This window comes from Malaclemys terrapin, chromosome 10 (genome assembly GCF_027887155.1).
Source record: "Malaclemys terrapin pileata isolate rMalTer1 chromosome 10, rMalTer1.hap1, whole genome shotgun sequence".
NCBI lineage: Eukaryota > Metazoa > Chordata > Testudines > Emydidae > Malaclemys > Malaclemys terrapin.
The window spans coordinates 66,027,614-66,049,274 of record NC_071514.1 but is presented as its reverse complement, the minus strand read 5'-3'; the positions used below and the strand labels follow the sequence as shown (position 1 = coordinate 66,049,274).

The following is a 21,661-nucleotide window of genomic DNA, read 5'->3' as shown; positions in this document are numbered from 1 at the left end:
CTTCTTCATCCCCAAAAAGATGGGTGGTTGGAGATCAATCCTTGACCTCCACCATGTCAACCACTTAATTCGCAAACTCAAATTTTGCATGGTCACATTGGCAACAATAATTTCATCTTTAGAAAAGCGTCTTTGATTCACAGCTCTCAATGTGAAGGACGGTTTACTTTCATGTCGACGTTCATCCTGTCCACAGATGATTTCTCAGATCTTTGGCATAGCCACACTCCCCCCCCCCCCCCCCCCGAATCTTTACCAAGCTACTTTTAGTGGTAGCAGCTCACATCAGGCGTCATAGTCTCCTCATTTTCCCCGTACCTTGGCCACTGGCTCCTCACCTCCAAGTCTCACCAAGAAGCTTATAGATTGACTTCTGTGAATGATGTTCCACATCCTTTCCTCACTGGAAGTCAGCATAAACATAGAAAAATCTGTTCTTACCCCTACACAATCTTTATTAACCTTTTTTTGCCAAGACACAACATTGGCCCTCACATGTATTTTATCCCATTCTTCTAACCTCTTTCTGGTCTTTAGATCATTGAGTTCCTAAGGGCAAAATATAATGTCTTATTTTCTGCTTTGAAAGTGCTACCAAAACCTAAACAATAAAATTAATAGGAAAGAAAATGTATTTTTAAATAAGTTTTAATGCTTGTCTGACAATATCGCTTTAACTATAGTAAGTCTTTTAGAAAACATTTATTAAAGAGGCAGAGTAGACCTGGAAGTCCAATTCATTTTGAAAATTGGTCTCAAAGTACCACTTAAAAAGTATCACACATGAGGAAGAAATTGGTAAATGCAGTGTGTGTGTGTGTGTGTATGTGTGTTTTAATAAGAGAAAAAATAAATCTTCTAAAGATCTTCTGGAGTTTAAATATTACATAGTTTAAATTCCCTTCACATAACAATTTTCCAGGTACTGGAATCTGTATAATTATGGGCCTTATTTTTAAAAGAGCTTAGTTCTCATTTAGGAACCAAAATAAGTGGCCAAGTGGCCATAGCACATTGAGTGCTGAGCTCTCTTGAAAATCTGGTCATAAGTGTCAGAGTGGGAGCTGTTGGCTGTTCAGTGCTTTTGAAAGCTGGCCCTTTTCTTTGTGCCTGAACGGTGGCTAATCTATTTTGAAACTCTGGTCCTAATTGTTGGTCCTGTACATTTGAAAAACTGCTCTGCACTATTTGAAAATATGGCCTCTCTAAACAGGTTTTATTTTTTGGAGGTTTAAGAGTTAAAATAAAGTTTAACCTAATTTGCTGACCACATCAGTGCTCTCACATGCCCTACTCTGAGATAATGATTTCATTGGTGCATCTAAGCATGCTCTTTTCATGTGAGCAGCAGTACTGTAACTGTTCAGTGAGTGCACTGGCAAAAGTGCTGTTCTCATGTATTGTTAGAAATTCTGGAGATGCAGGTCGATGGTACTTGTTCATGGATTGCAAGCCCTTTGTTGGAATCATGTTATCTCATCCAGGTTATAAAATGGCTTTACTGGATTGTTGCATGTCTGCTTTCATTGGGAGTGCTTTCAGACTAGGTGCTATAATTTGCACTCTTCCATTCTCCTTGCTTCAGAGATTTTGCATGCAAATGTAGTTTAAACTTTAGGGTCATCAATATGAGTAAACTCTCAGCTGGTTTTCCGCAACCATGAATTAATTACACACTTTATATTTGCACTGTAAAAGTGAAAACAGTTACATTTTCTTGTACTTTAAAATGGGGTATATATTGAAGTTGTGTTGTAACTTGTTTAAAATACTTGTTTACTGAAATGACATGCACTGGACAAAGTTATAATTTTTTTAAAGTTAGTTTGTGATATTGGTAATGTTCACTGTACTAAAAATATAATAATAGGAATATGATCTTAGTAGACATGTCAATTTTGCAGCTGGTATGAGCAGATACAACTCCATTACTACTTATGCCAGTGTCTTTGATATACTTTCTGTCAGGGTGGATTAAAAATCAATTATTTAAAAAAAATAATAAAAAAAATCAGATTTATTTTTAATTTAATTCAGATTTTTTTTATTATCAGATATTTTTGATAAAATGCTTTTTGAAGAAAAAACCTATCTAAAGACTGTTTTAATTAAGATACATTATAGCTCAAAGATATCTCATCATGGAATAGGGATTATAAATTCTAATTCTATAATATGAGACAATATATTCATGTAATGTTTAAGAAAAGTTTTGTAAATGAGTTCCAGTAGTTCATGGATTAGGGACCCAATCGGGGTTCCAGGGGCTTCTGTATAGATTATTTAGGTTAATCTTTCTATCTACCCAATGAGACTCAGTGCTCAGTCTAGAAGATTCCATCAGAGATGCTTAGTTTTTCAGTTCTCAAACTGTGGATTTGTGTCTCCAGAGATAACATACTTGTTAACAGCAAAAATGTTTTAAAATAAATAATATATAGAGGTGAGAAATAACAGACCTCAACCCTATTGTCCCTCTGCAAATTTGTGTACACAGAGTCAATCCCTTACCTCTCTCTAAAAGTGCAAACTTTCAAAAAGTTAAATGATTAGAAGATTGTTGGGGGCAGAATAGATCTGGACAAGGAAAGAAGTCTGGAGATAAATATGAGAAGGGAGAGACAAGCAGTAGAAAGAAAAGTGAAACTGTTTGAGCAGCATGTTCCAGAAGTCTTTAGGTCTTACTGAGTGTAGCCTTCATTGATTTGAGATCTACCATACCATTCTCTCACTAGAAGGGAAAACCTATAATGGCAGCAGGCCGTAAAAGAGACCCAGTTTGGGAATAAGAACTATTCAAGAAATATATGTTTGCTGATGATGTTTTAAAGAAAATCACACCAGTGAACTGGTGGAAGTCACTTAAGCACCTGGATTCAGAGACTGTTGAAGTGATAATCTCACTTTTAACAGCAGTAGCGTCTTCTGCTGGTGTAGAAAGAATATTTTCTTCCTTTGAACTAATTCATTCCAAATTGAGAAATTGTTTGGGACCTGAAAAAGCAGGAAAGCTTGTTTTTCTTTTCCAGACTATGAACAAACAGGAAAATGAAGGTGAAGACGACTGAGTTAGCTGCAGAAGCCAAAAGGTTTAAGTTTCTCATGTTGACCTGGCTGACATAGTTGATTTAATTTTTTTTTAATATTTCATTTAACTATTTTAATTAAAAACAATTTTAACAAAAACAAACCTGATTTTAAAAAACTTGAATGTTTAACTAAATTCAAAAATTCATATGCTGGTTTTGTTAAAATATTATGTTTGCTGTTGAAGAAAAAAATCCAGAATACATAAGGTTGTTGTTTTAGTTAAATAAAACAATGTAAATGTCTGTCTGGTGATGTTCTCCTCCTAATACAGCATGGCAAGAAAATCCTCAATATTAATGATTAACCTGTTGAATTGGAGATATTTATGAAGTCATTGGGAGGTGAACTATCTGCTTCAATTACCTTTGGTAAATGAAATAACCAAACAATCTTTAATTTTCTGATATAGCTGTAAAACTAATCTGAAAAGTTTTCAGAATAAATCACTTTAAAAATGTATAGTGTGTACCTTCTAAAAATGAAAACTACATCTATATCTGAGTTGTGAAGAATATGTATTAAGGTTATAACAACCAACAAGAATGCACTTTTATGTAGAAATCCATGATTGAATCGAGTCTTCCTGACTAGTGATTTAAATCAGTTTGATTTAAATCAAATCCACCCTGCTTTCTGTAGCATTAGCATTTTGATTTCAGGCACCAATGCATTTTTTTTTAAAGGCAAGCAAAACAAAAATAGAAAATATTAAGTTTATCAATTTCTTTTTTTAAAGTGCTGGAAAAATATTTGGTAACATACACATCACTTTTTTATGTTTATAACTAATTTGTGGTACGATTTTGGTATCATGTTGTTTAAAAAATGATGTACCCTACACACTTGAAAACAGAATTATTTTAAATAAATTTTAATTTCTAGAGAGTAGTTAGGAAAAGAGGTTCTTGAAGACAGGACTAGGTAAAATGAATGAGTTAACCCTTCAGTTTTTATTATCTGTTGATGTAGAAAAATCTGTAATCTCTCTCAAGGATTGCTTGTTTTGCAGAATTCACATAGCTCCTATGAGAGCACTAGAACTAATCTTGCTAACTCTTACTCACTTGAGTAGTCCCATTGAAATCACTGGGCCTACTCATATGCATTGTGTTTGCAGGATCAGATCTCTGTATTATACACAATCACTTGTTGAAAACGAGTGACAAATGCAGTGGTATAGTTGTGTAGCTGATGAAAGTTAGTTTATAGAAGGGATTCTTTTAGTGGTCACAGGGTTACATTTAATGGGTTGAAGAGCTGAAGAGATTTTATTGTGATATGGTACTTTTTTGTCCCTACAGTCCTACAAAATGCTGGAAAACTGAACTGTACTGTTGTACAGTGCAGAAAATTAGAGAGGAATATATAGTAGAGAAAACAGTGTACATGTGTTAATTATATACAGTGTGTGTGCACTGTTTTTATTATTGTAGTGTGGGGAAAAAAGTAGCTTTGTTACATCACAACAGAATAAAGTTAATTTTTAAAACTGTATGTAGTGCATACTGTAATAACTCCAGGAAAGCTACTGATGTTTAAAATGTCCACACTTCTAGTGCAGACCCAAACTCTTACGCTCTTGCTTAGCTATTTCAAAGTTAAGATATCCGCTTTAAAGTTTGTAAATTAAAGGATGAAGAGACCTTATAAACTGAAAAGGAAGCATTTCAAGTATTGTATAATAGTTGAAAGACTTCAGTCTTTTTTTTGTTTGCATTTGGTATATATGCTTTCATAACATAGGTTCCCTAGGTTGTGTTTTAATGCATAACTGTTAAAGCAGAGCTATAATTAAAGTAAAAGTAGTTGAAGAGCAAAGCAGTAACTAGCATACTACTAATGCTACTTTTTTTTTAGTCTCCTCTCTATGACAGCAGAATGTAGGTAAGTCAATATTCTTGTTAATGGAGCTGCATCAGTAGATCCCCACTTTAGGAGTATTACATCATGTCTAGCAAGGCAGACCTGGTATGCGACTCCTACATTGGAGAGCTACAGAGACAAAATGTTCAAAGACCTCTGTGTACAAAAAAGTTACTTTTATTTCAAGTGTTTTGTGAATGTTTTGTAAAAAACACACATGAGTGTAAACTTACCTATGGAGGAGTGACTGCCTCCATAATACCATATTGTGTCCTAATGCACAGTATACATTGCATGATTTCATTTAGAAAGAGACAGATGTAACGAAATAAAATGCCCATAGTCTCCAGAATAGAAGTCAGTGGAATTGTCAGAAAACTCCTCATCCATGACTTTATCTCGGCTAAGCAATCTTTCCTTTGGTGGGAGGTCTTTTTTTTAAAAATGAAAATCAAACTAACTGTACATGTTGCCATTTTATCTGTCAAAACTATGGCCTTCGGAGACAGATATTATTGAAGTATAATGGAAATCATAAAATCCAACATGGCATTTGCAAGTCGTGGTGGGAATCTTCTTTAGTCTCTTGCATATTAGGAAGTGTTATAAATTCTGAAGGTGCCTAAGAAAATGTCATGATACAGCTGCATTGAATATTGTTCAGAAGCATGTATTGAATAACAAAGCCTTTTTTATTTAATGGTCGCTTCTTATTGTGTTTGGGGTTTTTGTATGTGCATGCGTGTGCACACGCTGTTAATGATAATATACATAATAACTGCTTTGAAATACTGATTTATATATTATAATAGAGAGTTTTAAAAAAAAATTAGGACATGCCTGATCTTCAAATTGTATCCATCTAGCATGGTTATATCTGGGAAATGAAGAATTTGAAAACCCAGAGATTTAAAGGAAATCATTCCAAAACAATATGCAGCACTGATGCTATTGGAATGAGTGTTAACTGCTATTTCATTTAGCTTTTGCGTTCATGCTCAGTTTGAAAATATTCCTCTTTTGTGAATTTTTATGCACATCACTTTACCAGAACTATCTGAAGACAGAATTGTCATCTCATAAGTATTAAAGACTGACAAACCTTTTAAAAAATGTATGCGCTATGACGTCTGTTGTTACAACAGACTGTGTGTATAACTAAGTAAAACGTGATGGTTTATAGGGAAGGAGAAGTACAATTAATGTTAAAATGTTACTATTGTCAGCAAAACTGGCAAACAGCCCAAGGTTTAGTACCTGAAATAATTAGAAGAACATTGTGCTAACATTTAACATCCCTAACTGACGCTTCCTGAAATCATTTGTGGACATTTAAGGAAAAATAATGAAACAGAATAGCTTGTGAGCCTTAATAAGATTCATTCCTTCTGTCTTCCACCCTCTATTACTTACACTGCGTGTGCTGCCGTATTAATAGTTCCAAATGCAGCTTTTAAAATTAGTAGTATGATCTGTTTTTCTGTTTAATGATTCAAAACCAAATTTCCATCTAGTTGAGTTGTGTTGATTTAGCAGATGAATTTTAACATTTGAGTATGATATCTTAACTGGCGGTGTTTTAATTATTCTTCTTTGTGAAGTTCTTGCCTCTGAATCCTTGTGGATCTGTTTAATAACCTCCTAATTAATTAATTTTGCTTAATTTATCTGATTTGTACATGGTAATAATAGCTTTAAGAAATGTGTGTGTTTCATACACTACAGTGCTTAGCTATTATTTTATTTTACTAAGGTGGTAGTGGGACATTCACCCAAATACCCATGATTTTCCTCAAAATACTTGATTTTCCATGTAGCCATGTAAGTTACTCAAAGCTGTTATTTTTGGTGATTTCATTCCCTGAAGTACCATCCAGGAAAGGCTTACTTGTTGGAATATTGGTAAACTTCTATTTTCTTGGTGGGTCACTCAGTTAATCAAAATACTGAGCCTGCCTTCAGTTAGGTAAGTGTTACTTCATGTTCAAGGTTATAGGTTAACAAAGACTTTATTTGAGATCTTGGGAAGATTATCTTTCATGACACACGGTGTGACCTTCAGCTCTTAGTAGGAATTCAAGAGAATGACCACCCTGCACAGAAAGCAGGTGGGCCGTTTTCCAGGCTTGCCAGAGGAAGACAATAGTGCTTTATGGTGGGGGGAGAACAAAGTCAGAAACTGCTGCAAAAAGGTGGTGTTGGTCAGCTTGGCAGCACTGACTCATCCCCTTGGAATGTAAGGCCAGAAGGCTTTAAAGGTGCAAGCTCTGGCGTTGGAAACCACTTTCTCCATGCAGCAGGCAAGGCAGCACCCTCCCTCCCCTTGAGGTGTGATTATCAGGTGGGTTTGAACCTGCTGTGGGCATTGTGCTAGTCACTCCTCTTTGGGGGGCTGGGAAGGAATTTTTTCCCTCACCACCATTGGCTTTGGTAAAGTGGTTTTTTTTTTTTTTGCCTTCTCCACAGCGGGTGTTAGGGAACACCTATTATGGTGAACACAAAAGTGTGGTAGGCTATATTTGGTAAGTGTGGGGTGGATGTCCAGTGCAGGTACTTCATAGGGAAGGCATCCAGTGACCAGATAAATGGCCTGGTAAAGGACTTAAAAAGGAAGTGTGGTTAAAGGAACGGAACAGCGTGGGGTTTGGGGCTCGTATGGTTGGAATGGCAGGGAGCCAACCCCCCTTTCTTATAGCCCATCTTACCTCTCCTACAAGGGGGGGAGGGAGATGCTAAGGTCCCGGCAATGGATTTGCTGGAGGGACCTGGATGGAAAAAGAGGGGGAGCTCGTGGAAGCCCCCTCCCCGGATAATTAAAGAATAAACAGAGGTTACCTGCACTATACACTTTTATCTGCCGGGTAATCCTAGACATCTAATAATAAAGTTGCGGCCTGATTAAATCCATATCAAGTGCCTCATGTCCTTCTTTTGGTATAGCTGGACAAACTGTTCCTTGCATTAGAATGCCCAAATTATCTAATGCAGCATTATCAATCTTTTATCCGCATCATAACAGAAAAGGTTTTTTCATGTATTTTCTACCTTTCCATGTACTTATGGTGGTAGAACATCCCTGTGGCAACTACAGCATTTACTTATATGGAAAAATAATATTAGGAAATTATTTTATGTCTTAGCTGTCTTTTAATGCTTTCAGAGTATTAGTCTCACTGTATTTCTAAGCTCTATGTTTGTGCATTATTTTCAATGAAGATGTCTGCAGAATTGTACGTAGTTCTGAAGTAGTTAATTACAACTGCCAATGGCAAATATAGCCAGGTTGTGCATTATTTTTGTGGCACCCACAAAAATGCCTTTAAAAATTCTTGTCAGTGACATGCAGTTAAAAATATGTGTATAGTATTGGAACAGTGTTCTCCAAGAGAATATAACAATTAAAATATTTGTCAGGTTTGAGATCATAACTCCTTTAATATGTCACTTTAATATAGCAATATATAGTAAAAGATATAACTTTTACAACAGGCACATGAAAGTATTGATGTATAAACTGTCATATTTCCAAACTTTGAATAAGGATAACAGTAGAGAGGAACATCTGATTGCAGTCTTCCCAGTAATACTGGCCTTCTTATCTTATTCCTTCCTCGTATCTTCTGCTCTCTACTTTATCTCCTTTGCTTTCATCTTCATTCCAGTTTTCAGAGATCTACATGCAGTCTTCAGGATTCCTTAATCATTTGCTTGCTACCTCTCTGTGTTCCCAGTGCTAATGTCTTCTCTTTTGTGACATATGAAGTTCAAGTGATCACCCTCTAGTATTTTTCATGGTAGATTTTCTTGTTAATCATGTTTGTATTTGATCTGAGTCTGTTCTCTGAATCATTTTGGAATTGTTTCAGGATCAAAATGGTATTTAAAAACCCCACTTTTTTAACATACAAAACATATAATTTCCCCCTAAATCTTTTTTGTTTGTTATCAACTCAGTTTAACTAATAATTTGCTCACTATTTTATTGTATTTTATAGCAACAAAGAATCTGTAAAATAATAGTCTGGTGTATCTGTAACTGTGTAAGAATATATTGACCTTGCCAAATTTTCATATAGGTCCCTTGAGCAATGTTTGTATTCTTCTTGCCTGGAAGTCTTTCTTTGGCTGTGCCTAGCTTCTCAGCAGTATAATTTTTCTCATGCGTAATAAGTGTTTGGACTAAGGCAATGGGAAAATTGAGTTGATTTATGCAGGACTTCTTGCATAGTAAGGTTTTTTTGTTTTTGTTTTTTTGCACAGTTAAAATTAGTATGAAATCAGATGTATTACAGCACAAATGAATATGATCTTATATATTATGGATTTAAGCAAAATGTCATTTAAAATAGACATATATCATCTATTATAAGCAGTTTGCAAACATCAGATTTTTAGAGGGCAGAACCAGCTTGAAAACAATTATGATGCACATAATTATGATGCCTTTTGTCTCTGAAATAACTAGTGACATTCTTTTCTGTGCTTGTCCTATATGAGCTAATTATATTTTTTGATCCTTAAAAACATAAAGAATTAATTCTGTCTCCAAGATGGACCCATTTTTCTTAAGACTGGTGGTTGATTGATAGGGTTTCCAACTGTCAAATGCCAAGATAATAATGTTTTTCAGTAGTCTTGAAGTCTCTACAAGTTGATATCCTCTTATGTATGAAATTTTGACCTGGTCTCTATTTTCCATCTGCTTCCTATCTAAGGAAGAATACTGAAGAAGATAGTGAAGGGAAAGGACTTTGCTATTCATCTGAATTGTGCCAAACTCATTCATCATGAAGTCCTTGCCATGTCAATAGCTTCCCTATTTTGGCTTATTCTCCAAAAAGATCTTTTAGGTCAGGAGTCTGCACTCCGCTGTGTCTTACAGCATTTCAGGTTTTCCTGAAAAGGCAAGGTGATTACTACTCTTTTCAATTTCCAATAAAAAAAATCTACATCATAAGTTTGTTATAGTATGTGGAAAAGTCTTCAACTCTTTTGCAAAAAAAAAAAAGTGAAATCATTGTGCTGCCCAATTGTGGACAGTTCTTGTGGTTTCAGACTGAAGTGCTCCATCATTAGACATAAGTTAGGGTCTGTGGGATCTCACCCCACATATTGAGGGTTTTGTTTTGTTTTGTTTTAGAGTAGCTAGCAGCACTTCAGAATGAGGTTCCCTCTGTCTCACTGGGAGATGAACCTTGGCCTAAATACAGTTCTCTGAGTTTGTTAGAAAGATTTTTTGATGCAAAAGATGGCCATTTGATCAGCTAGGAGAGTGGGGAGAATTACAGCACTCTTAGGCATGTAGCTTTAGTTAATTTACCTCCAATACAAACTGCTCATTAAAGCTATTCCACATTTTAAATCTAAGATCCTTTCAAATTTTCACTTTAGTTAGGAAATCTCCTTACCCTCTTTGCATCCTGCAGTTAGTAAGGAGAATGGAAAAGGCTTTAGCATTAAGAAGACATTGCATATTTGCCTTACCTGTACCTTAGTATTCAGGAGGTCCAATTCTCTCATTTTTGTATTGTGATGAGAGGATAAGAAAAGTGGACAATGTCCATTCTTTTGGCTTAACATAAGAAGACTTGAAAAACAAAATTAAGAAAAAGTAACCTTTTCTCCTGTGGCATATATAGTAACTTTAAAACTCAAAATGTTCATATTATGCCAGTTTCTGAAAACACACATTTCCATAACTTTGAAGTCAATGGGCCTACTTGTGAGAAAACTTACACTTGTGCTTGCACGGTTAGCGCCAAAGAGAATTGTCAATACTTCAAGATGTCTTGCATACCAAATAATTTTTAAATACTTCTTGATATAGTAAACAGCAAAATGTTTAAAATCTTCTTAAATATTGTTGAAAAACTTTGCAGCCTATGCTATTCTATTTAAAATTAAATGTGATAGGTTATATATTTTCTGTATTTTATTTTCCTGTGAAAACAGACTGGTTAACTCATCCTCCTTATTTGACACATAAAGTTAATTCTCTAGTCATTACATCAAAATCATTTCAAAAGTTAGTTGTGGTGCTGCAAACAGAGAACTGTGGCTTTCAGTATTACCCATCAGAACTTAATAAATCCTTAAAAGATCAAATTTTCTTTCAGACATTCTTAATATTAAAGAACGAGGGAAAAGAAATACATAAAGTAGTAGTTTTTCAAAGAGCTGAAGTGCTAGCCTCCCTTGATGAGGATGGGAATTGTGCCCATAAAATACACTCGAATGAATTGTTGGCACAATTCAGACTACTTAAATATACAACTTGTGCCTGCAGTCAGGTGGTTAGAGGTGCAAATATTCATATTTTCACCCATAGTTTAATTGCAGTTGTAAATTGTGTCCATTGAAAAGGAGGGGTACCCACTTGAAAATGTTGCCCAAAATTATATTAACATAAGTGGAAAATTTTCTAGGCAGACTGGTTAATAATCAAAAAAATTCCTTTTGAACATGTGGTAAGGTAGAGGTACATTATAGATATATAGAAATAGTTACATAAGACCAAATTCTTGATTGGTACACTTAGTAAAGGGAATTTTAGATACCTGTTTGAGCATTGCACTTGAATATTCATTTTTAATGCACAGAATGGAGTCACCAAAGATATAGGGAAAGTATTTTGTGCTCACATTAGCACATAGATCAAAACACCTTAGTTTATGAATAAGGATACAGTTTGGTCACAGAGGTCATAGATTCCGTGACTTTAATGAACCTCCATGACTTCTTCAGCTTCAGCCCCCGCTGCAGCCACTGTGGCAGGGGCTGGAGTTGTCAGCCCCCACCCTTCCCTGTGGGGCTCAGGCTTCGGTCCCCCTAGGCAGTCAGCTGCCCCTCCTGTTTCCTACTCCCAGTTATTTTTAGTAAAAGTTACAGACAGGTCGTGGGCTTCCGTGATATTTTATTTATTGCCCAGGACCTGTCCGTGACTTTTACTAAAAATAACCATGACAAAAATCTTAACCTGATTTATGAACATACAAATACTCTTTCAATTGTATACTCTTTTGTTATGTGACAGGCAAAAGTTGTTCATAGAATTAAAGGTATGTTTAGGAAATATTGCAAGGTCTTACGACTAAGCCTCTTAACATTTAAGTGATCCTGACCATATTTTTTTTTAAATAAATGTTTGTCCTTTAGCCTTGTATTGAAAATCACAGCTGTAAAATATAACTTTGCTTAAGCTGGTCATCTACACATTGAAGGATATATGCTGTATTAAAACACATGCACACAAGAGGATTGCAGTTCAGTGGAATTTTGCAGCCAACAATAAACTGAGAACACACATCATTACTGCAAAATATCATAGGGTTTACTCATATTTGCAGCAGAATAAGTTTGCCATTACCACAAAAATCAAGTCCTGGTGCTGCCAAAGAATTCCAGGGAGCCTGAAGAAAAACTACTTCAGCCTCCTGATTGACACTGGAAAGGTATGTTGGTGACTAATATAAAAGATAAAAAGGTTCATGCTGGTGAGAATGGGAAATCAGAAGAAGGAAATGCTCTGGACTGACTGCTGGAAACAAGAAGAAAAGTTACTGCCTCACGAGTGTAATGCAAAAGGAAAAAATAGAAATCTGCAGTTTTAAAAATTCATTACAGGGAGTAAGATCTGTGTGTAGCAAAGGTAGTATATGTACATTTTGTAACGTGAACAGTATCACATGAATCAGTTGCTTTCAAATTGTCCCTTTTTTTTAAGATTTGCAGCTATGCTGAGTAAATATGCTTTTGCAAAATAGGACCTGCTTTATTCTTTACATAATTTTCTTTATATACAGCTGTTTGTTTACTGATTAAACTTAATGAGTAATAGTTCCACAGCCTCCAGCAGTGTTTAGAAAGAGAGACCACAGCAACTATTTGTCTTAGGTATCAGCAAAGGCTGCTCCTTCAGCAACTGCTGGATTTATTTTTAACTGCTTGACTCAGTGTTTGTCAGATGATTCTGATGATCAAGCTGCATACTGAAACATAAAAGTACGGAGGAAGCCAGGATAGCTAAAAGGGAAAGGAGAGTGGTTGTCTGGGAAAGGGGGTGGGATTTGGGAGTTGTGCTTCAGACGCTCTGTTTCCCTGTCTGGAAGAGAGTTAAGGGCTTCAAGCAGATTGAGTGTATTTGTAGGTCAGACTGGGAAGTAAAGAGTAATGGCTGCTTTCAGCTGCTTAAAGACATAATTGCTCAATTACTGTGAGAAGGAAGCGGGGAGCAGAGTATCCTGAACAGTGTACTGCTGGGTAGCAAGTTGGGCTTTTTCCTATGTTGGATGTTGCCATTCAAAGGAGTCTCATCATGATCGATAGCTCCAAGAAGCAGCAACAGGGCTTTCCAGAGATTTTACCTACTGGAGCTATTGAGACATTGAAAGAAAAGGAATGTCTTGAGGTGAACAGCCAGAAAAGTCTCAAGGAAGGTCAGTTACCTGCTGGGGGGGGGAGGGGGGGGGGGAGGGGATGCAGACATGCCACAGTAGATTCAGTCTGTAAGTGCCTGCTCTGAAATTCTCTACATTTTTTTTATGCATGCATGTAAATACTCTGTTCCCTTTTCAGATCTTTTAAAGGGCCAGGTTCATTATTATTTATTTTATTAAGTAGCTCTCAATTAAATACTAATGGCTGAACAGTAATTAAGTTCTAAAGGAAATTTAGTAGTAAGTGATCATTTCAGAGTGATACCCAAATGCATTTGTTCAGTTCCTGGCACATGTTGAAATGTGCCCTGAAAGGATTTCACAAATTGCCTTTAACTAAAGAGAATAGAACTAAGGATTTTTAAACAACGATGTGTGTCTTCCTTATTTTTAGCAAGGGATGCTGTTGCTTTCTCCTTACTGCTGCCTGTTTACACAGTTTGCTTTTTTTCCTGTTTTATAATTTTGTTTTAAATTTGTTTTTCAGCTACATATTGGGAATCTAAGCTTGCATTGTTTTTTAAATGGTTCTGCACACTGTGCAGTTAATTGGCAAAGCAACATTAACATGAATTAGCTTGTAACAGTCCAGCAATCTACTGCGGCATATAGTATTATCATTCAGTACTGACAACTATTATAATTGCCACCTCATATGTATCTTGAGTAGTTTTCTTAGTATCATTCATTGGGCTGTAGCAGAAATTTTGCCAAGAGACTGCTGGTGTCCAGTTCCCTGATGTACTTGGAGATAACTGGATCATACGGAAGGAGGAGGAAGACGCTGATAGAGCCCCACTGCCTAGAGCACAGATCCTCAATTTCAGATGCTGTCATCCTCATCATAACTTGTAGTCCTTTGCAATTGAAACTCCAACAACATTTACCCTACCCAGGCAGCAAAAAAACCTTCTCTTTTTTAGTAGACAAAATTTCTTCTCCCCCATATGCATTCTTGCATTGGCCTTCCTCATACCACCGGCCTCTCTGGATGATCTGTAGTTGAGCTAGAGTGCTCACCTTGGTTCTTGTGAGATAGAACTGACATTTTGTCCCTTCAGGAAACTCTCCCTTCTGAATTGAAATAATGTAAGCATAAGGATCTAAAATATATTGGTAAATTTTAAGAAGGGAAAATTGCATTGAGGTTATTACTAGACCAGATCAGAACATTCTTGCTAGTTTTTCCTAAACAAAAATATTGAAATTTTTCAACCAGCTCTAGATATGACCAAGGAGAAAACATATTTTATATTATTTGTTGCTTTTAAAGACAGACTACTTTTCGTTGACATGTGGAAAAACACCAAGATAGAAAGAAGTGTTCAATGTCTGTGTGGGTAAATACTTGTAGCTGAGAGCATAACAATTCTGCCCCTTCTACTGTAGAAGGCAGCCAATATCAATGCAGTAATAAAAAAGACAGTGGGTACATTTTCTTGCCATAATGTGTATCATCACAATTACAGGCTTCTTGCAACTCCAAACTCAGTTAAAGTAATCAAAGCTCAATAGAAAACCTGCAGTGGGGAAATAGGGACTAAGGAGAAAAGGCAGCGGAACTTGAAGGGTAGAGAAAAAATACGTATTGTAACAGAAAAGATGGGGAAGAAAAGAGAGCTATAACATGAGGAAATAAAGGGGACGAAGAAAAGGAGAGAAAGCAGTGAAAGAACCAATAAACAGAAGAGTGGAATGGGTTAATAAATAACCATGTAATGAACATTCTTTGTTATATATTTTAAAACAGACTGCACCAGAACTGCACATGATATATAGAATAATGTACTCCAGCTGTACATTACAAGGTTGTAATTCCATCAGAGTGGTGACAAACCACAAGTATTGAATCCTGCAATAGCCTAAACTTATGTATGTCTTGGGGATTACATTATTTCATATTAATGTGGTTGAAAATTGAGGTTTCCCCCAACCTCTTTTTCTTTCTTTTTCTGGATTTTTTCAGCAGCCTTGTGTATTTGCCTTCTTTCCCCCTACACATTTTTGCCACTTGACATCTTGAATTTTAAAATGAATTGCGCACTAAAAGGTACATAAGTATAGTAAAGAAAAAAATAACTTATTAATTTTATTTCATTCTTTGACATTAATTACTGAACAATGAAGGAAATTTCAGATTTATTAATGTGGTTTAGGATGCCATGTATACTACATTGCAAATCTGCCTTGATGTTCTAGTGACACAAACAAAAAGGTTCAGCTTTGTTGTTGTAATATATAATGTCACCAGAACATTTTAAGGGCTATACTAATGTATGTAGTTCAGATATATAGTTCTATATTATTTTTTATGTAAATGACACTGTAAATCATTTATTTGAACTATATTTGGTAGAACAGGCTTTTCTAAAATAAGATTATTTGAAATTTTAATGATTACTCTCCTATTAAAATAAAGATTTAGCTACTTTCACCATCCTTTACCTTGAAATCGTTTTGGATGGGTGATTTTACAGATGGTATTCACTAATGGTGAGATCCATGGCGATTTTCACAGGAAAACTCAAGAATGAAGAAAGTAGAATTCTGCTGGCAATCCAGTATTGGTTAGGTGTTTTATTGTAATTCTAGATGACGATAACCTTTTGAAGGTCCTAATGTGTTTTGCTTAAGCATGCTGAATTTAAAACCCCTGCACAGTAAAGTTAATTTCCCACTAATCAAGAATATTGTAAACTTCTCCCTTTTTGATTAGTTATCCTTTATAAGAGAAAAAACGTTTCTGTTGCTGAGTGTTAAAAATTACAATGAAAATGAAACCCACACTAATTTAAAAAGGCTACTGTTTAAAATAAAGGGCATTAGGAGTTTAGATGATGAAATTGTTTTTTTGCTTACAATAATAAACACCTTACAAGGTACATTTCATAACTTCCTGTTGCAGACCAGAGGGAGGAAATTCTAACTACCCTACTTTCCTGTAAACAACCTCAGGCAGGACTACTTTGCTTTCCATCCATTTTCAGTGAAAAGAATTCAAGATCTATATTCTACATGTAGATTTGGCTAGAAATTTTCACTGTATTAACAAACAAGAAATCTTTTTAAACTGTTAGTGTAATTTTATGGTAATATCTAATCTTATAATTGTATTTCAACAACCTTTTAAAAAATGTCAGAAGTGCTTAAGTCACTAAGGGCTGGTCTACACTGGGGGGGTGGGGATCGATCTAAGATACGCAACTTCAGCTACGTGAATAGCATAGCTGAAGTCGACGTATCTTAGATCGATTTACCTCGGGTCCTCACGGCGCGGGATTGACAGCCGCAGCTCCCCCATCGACTCTGCTACCGCCTCTCGCTCTAGTAGAGTTCCAGAGTCGACGGGGAGCGTGTTCGGGGATTGATTTTTCGCGTCTAGACAAGATGATAGATCGATTACTACCCGCCGATCCGGTGGGTAGTGAAAATGTACCCTTAGAAACTTAAGTCCCATTATAAGTCAATGGGAGTTAAGTTCCTAAATGTCTTAAGTGCTTTTGCAAATTTGATCCTAGATTCTTCTATTGTAGAATAGCATATTTATATTACAGTAGTACCTACAAGGCTCAGCTGAGGTCAGGACCCAATATGCATACTCAGAAATAAGAGACAGTTCTTGCCCTGAAGAATTTACAATCTAAATAGACCCAAGAGAAAAGGTAGAAGAAAAGGAAAATAGTATTATTCACATTTAAAGAACAGAGAGGTTCAGAGCCCCAGTCCTGCAAAGATTTATGAATGTGCTTAACTCTATGCACTGTGAGTAATCCCATTTAAGACAGTGGGACTACTCACAGGACCTGATTCAGGAAACTGTTCTTCTTCAGCAATCACTTTAGTATGTAAGTAACTTCAAGCACATGGTTAAGTCCCATTGATTTTAAAGGTAAGCACATGCTTAAGTACTTTGCTAAATCAAGATTACTGTGCATAAAATTAATCATGTTTACATGAGTCTTTGTGGGATTAAAGCCACAGCGATGTGTCAGGGAGTAAGTCTGGTAGATTTGGAAGTTGAACCCAGGTTTGATGAGTTCCAGTCCAGTACCTTAACCACAAGACCATCCTTCCTCTCTGGACCTTAAGCCTATATGAGGACGTGTGAATGAATTTTTAAAAAAAGAAAGGAAGTCTCAGCAACTGTTTATCAAATGGTTAGAAAAATACCCAGAAATTTAGAAAGCATAATTTTTGCTTATATGACTGTACAGAATTTCACAAAACCTTTGGGGGTTTTTAAACATTAATTTCTCTTCTCTTTCTCCACACAAAGCAGATGAAGATTATTTTCTCATTATATAAATTTGGGAAAAAATTGTGAGAAGTTTAGATTTCATATCTAGAACAGTCCTTGCAGCAGGGATTCTAACAACCTAAATTTGAAGATAAATTTATGTCCTGACTTGTTTCCAAGCAATAAATGCTCCATAGCAATAATATATGACACAGATTGTCCCGTTCCTCAGTTATTGATGAAAGACATGATAGACCTTCTGAGTTATATTGTCTAATAGGTTTTTTTTTTTAAATGTCAGAAAAATTGCCTTTAAATGATTTTCCTTTCAGTGTACCTTTTCGTTTTCTACCTGCATGCAATGGAGCGCTTCCTCTGGAGACACTTACACAGAGATGTTGGCTGACATACAAAAGCCTGCAATCTCTGTGGTACAGTTTCCAGGGGTTTATGGGTTCCTGCAGGGTTTTTCAGAATTTCTTTCAAGAATCCTGAAAAGTTTCTAGGGAACTACTGTATCATGCATAGAGATTCTGTAAGCTCTGCAAAGCACTCAACAGTGTAAATTCCAACTGTTTGCACTTATTCACTACACTTTTCAGCTGATGAAACTAAAAGGAAGAAAGGACACGCTCCTCAGAATGTGAATGCATAAAAGGCTCTAGACATTTCCAACTGGTTTTGAAGTATGTTCTGTTATTTACCGGAAAAGGAACTTTGTGTAAAATGGATAAGCAACGTATATATTAATTTAATAATAATAATAATAAAGAACTCTATACAGAACTCTGATTCTAATAATTTAAATTACCTTAACACACATAAGTCTCAGATTTCGAGCCTATTAATGTATTCTTGTGCTGAGTTGAACTTCCTTTGTCACAAACTGTCAGCAAACTAAGATGGCAACTTTCTTCTTCACAGTGAATTAGTGATTTTTATTATATTAAATATCATTTCAGATATTTATTTATTTATTTTTTGTAATAGACAGGAAGTGAAAACAAAAACCTTTATTATATTTAAGTTTTGCCTGTGAAATCCTATGCAGTTCATCTCTAGGCACTTCCCCCAGATCACAGGCAGCTTAACACTTCTGTTATAATGGATTCACTCTTTCTGCAATGGAAACCAAAAGAATACGGTGTTATCGTCAATTTGTGAATGCTATGGAAACCAAAAGAACACAATGTGATCATCAAATTTGTAACTTTGGAAACATATAGGATGAGTAATACAGAGTGAGGAAACAACATATTCCATAATCCTTCGCAAGCCTCAACAGTGAATAATAAATAGCAGAAAGAATAGCTACTCTCCAAAACATCCTAATTTTTACATTTTGAATTTTCAGTTTAATATATCCTGCAATTAAACATTTTCTGAAAATTCCTAACATTTCTAATATTTAATTCCAAAGTATTTTATAACTATATAAATATGGTACCACACCATTGAAATGCACATTCCTTGGAGATGGAGGGTCGCAATTACAGCATTTTGGTATAATTCCCTTCTCTTTAGGAAAGTGCCATGGAATCTTTAAAGTCCATGCAGAGCAAACAGGACCTTTTTTTTTTTTATGTAGTCAAAATATGCACTTTATAATTAACTAACTGTTGCTCCATTTATGTAGTTAGGAAAGATAAAGTGACCTTCCTTGGATTTGAACCTCTGGCGTCAGTATTCTAGGCATGCCAAACTTTATGTCTAGAGTACAGTATTCAGTTATATCATTCACTTAGCTCTTGATACACTATTTTGTGCTGCTTTATTGTGACTTTACTCTCTGATTGTGTCTTTCTATTTCAAAGTCACAATGTCAAATAACTACAGTTACAGGTATATTGTTACTTTAAAAAAGTATCTCAGTCCTGTTCTTTAGAAGTGATAGATCTATCCAGAGAATCTTTTGTGTCCATTGTTATTGTGGCTCTATATTTCATGCTCAGCATCCTAGAGAGACTTTGGCTCACCAAGAGCAGGACAAGTTGCTTTAAACTAATTGCTGTTTCACAAAAAAACAAAAAACCCACCACAGACTTTGTGGAACAGCAATTAGTTTAAAGGAATCTGTCCCGTTTTCAGCGCTGTCTGTTTCCATGGCAGCCAGAGCCGCAGCCAGCGGCAGAGTTGTCAGAACTCTTGTTAATTTCCAAGGCAGAATGCTGGAAATGCCATTTTCCCAACATCATCCATGTTCTTATCTAAACAGCTAATATCTGCAGTGTTTTAACTTTGGGAGAAATAATTAGAAAATAGTACAGAGAGCATTTAAAACATATATTTTTCTAGCGACATTATTTTATTTTTGCCTTTTCCCCAGGTGTAATCATTTGAGAGGTTTATATATTATTTTACTAGTCCTTCCCCAGAGATTTACAGTTTTTATAACAAATCCCCTAAACAGCCTGAACTTTCAACAGCCATTTGGATATCTCATTTCATAACACCTACTTTAAAAAACAAACAAACTGTGTATGTTCTATCTGAAATTCATAGGATTTGGAATTAGTGCTAGGATTACTATGCACAATGTGAGCTCTGGTTTTGTTCAAGACAAGGAGCAGTGATGAAAGCCTGTCAATCAGTATAGATAGCATTGTTCCTACAGGACAGCTATCAATTTATTTTTGGCCTCTTTACATTCCAGTTCTTTTGATTACATATGACTACTTGGAGACACCTTTTCCATAGCATACAAATTACCAATTCATCCCATGAATACCACAGCAGCTGAATATCATTTATCTTGACTTTGATAATGGTGTATTTACTTAAGATGCTTTAATAATACCATACCTTGTATTTTCATCAGTTCTACCTTTCACACAATTATCATTACTCCAGAAATAAGACAAATTAATTTGTCACTCTTCAGTAGACCATATATAAAATGCGATGTGATGTATTGATGATTATAAATTTGCTTCTTTATATATGCTTGCCTCCATGTATTCAAACAGCAAGGCATTCAGTGACATGCTGCAGGGCCTTTTTCCATTGTTGCTGTTCATTCTTAACCTTTTGCCCCCCTTTGAATCTTACAGTATGTGAACGCTTAACAATATTCACTGTTGGGAGATGGAGCGCAATTAAACTACTTTTATGTAATCCACAACTAGACTAAAATATATCTCAGAACAGTAAGGTACATTCTGTTACATATGTGGTTGCCAGAGAACCCCTTCCTCCCTACACACCATGTTCTTTATCCCTTTGTCTGTAGATGTAGAGACTTCTTGATATGCTAACACTAAATGAATTAATAGTCGGAACTCTAGCCTCTGTGGAATAGATCCTCACCTGGTGAAAAGCTGCACAAAACCACTGAAGTGAATAGACAGACCTATTCTGATTTTTAAACCAGTTGAGGATCTGACATTCTGATTGTAAGGAATTAACATATTTTTTTCAATTAAGTACCAAAGAAACCACTCAGTAATAATGGAATAAAGGTAAACAGAATTGATTTTGTTAGAAAGTAGTCCTTTTAGGTGATTAATATATTGACTCCCATTGTGTAAAATTTATAAGGAGGCTTTACTAAGAATCTGAAAGCCAAATGTTAATGTTGCAATCAAAATGCTGATTTTAAAAAAAGTACACAATCTAGAGCTAACCAATGATTTGGCTGATAGTTCATAGCTTTTGTTCAGAGGCAATTTTGAGACTTTATTCCCTCAATTAGCAGCATTATGGAGGAAATATGTCAGATCCTATAAGTTACAAAACAGTTGTGTCTGTCTTCAGTAGCCTAGTTCTTGCATTGGTGCTAACATAGGCCTTATTTCTCCAAACACATACATATATGCTTACCTTTAAGCACCCTAGTAGTCTGATTGAAGTGAATGGAAATTATAACATGCTTAAAATTATTTACATGCTTCAAGACTTTGTGGGTTGGAATAATTTACCAAAGTTTGTAGTGGATTCACCATCACTGATAATTTTGAAATCAAGATTGGATGTTTCCCTAAAAGATATACTCTAGAAGTTATTATGGAAAAGTCCTATGGCCTGTGTCGTACTGATG

The 21,661-nt window shown here is 35.5% G+C and overlaps 1 protein-coding gene across 5 annotated transcripts in view; it reads left to right on the top strand.

Moving 5' to 3' along the window:
• MRTFB (myocardin related transcription factor B) overlaps positions 1 to 21,661 on the top strand; it is a 172,049-nt gene that overhangs the window by 84,783 nt on the left and 65,605 nt on the right. For 2 of the 5 annotated variants that reach the window (XM_054041869.1, XM_054041866.1), the window contains exon 1: positions 13,047 to 13,388. The exons of the other annotated variants lie outside the window; for them this stretch is intronic. In XM_054041869.1, the coding sequence (XP_053897844.1) occupies positions 13,235 to 13,388 (154 nt within the window). In that variant the 5' untranslated portion in view covers positions 13,047 to 13,234. Of the gene's footprint in view, positions 1 to 13,046; positions 13,389 to 21,661 lie in introns of those variants that run through there. 5 annotated transcript variants of the gene reach the window in all.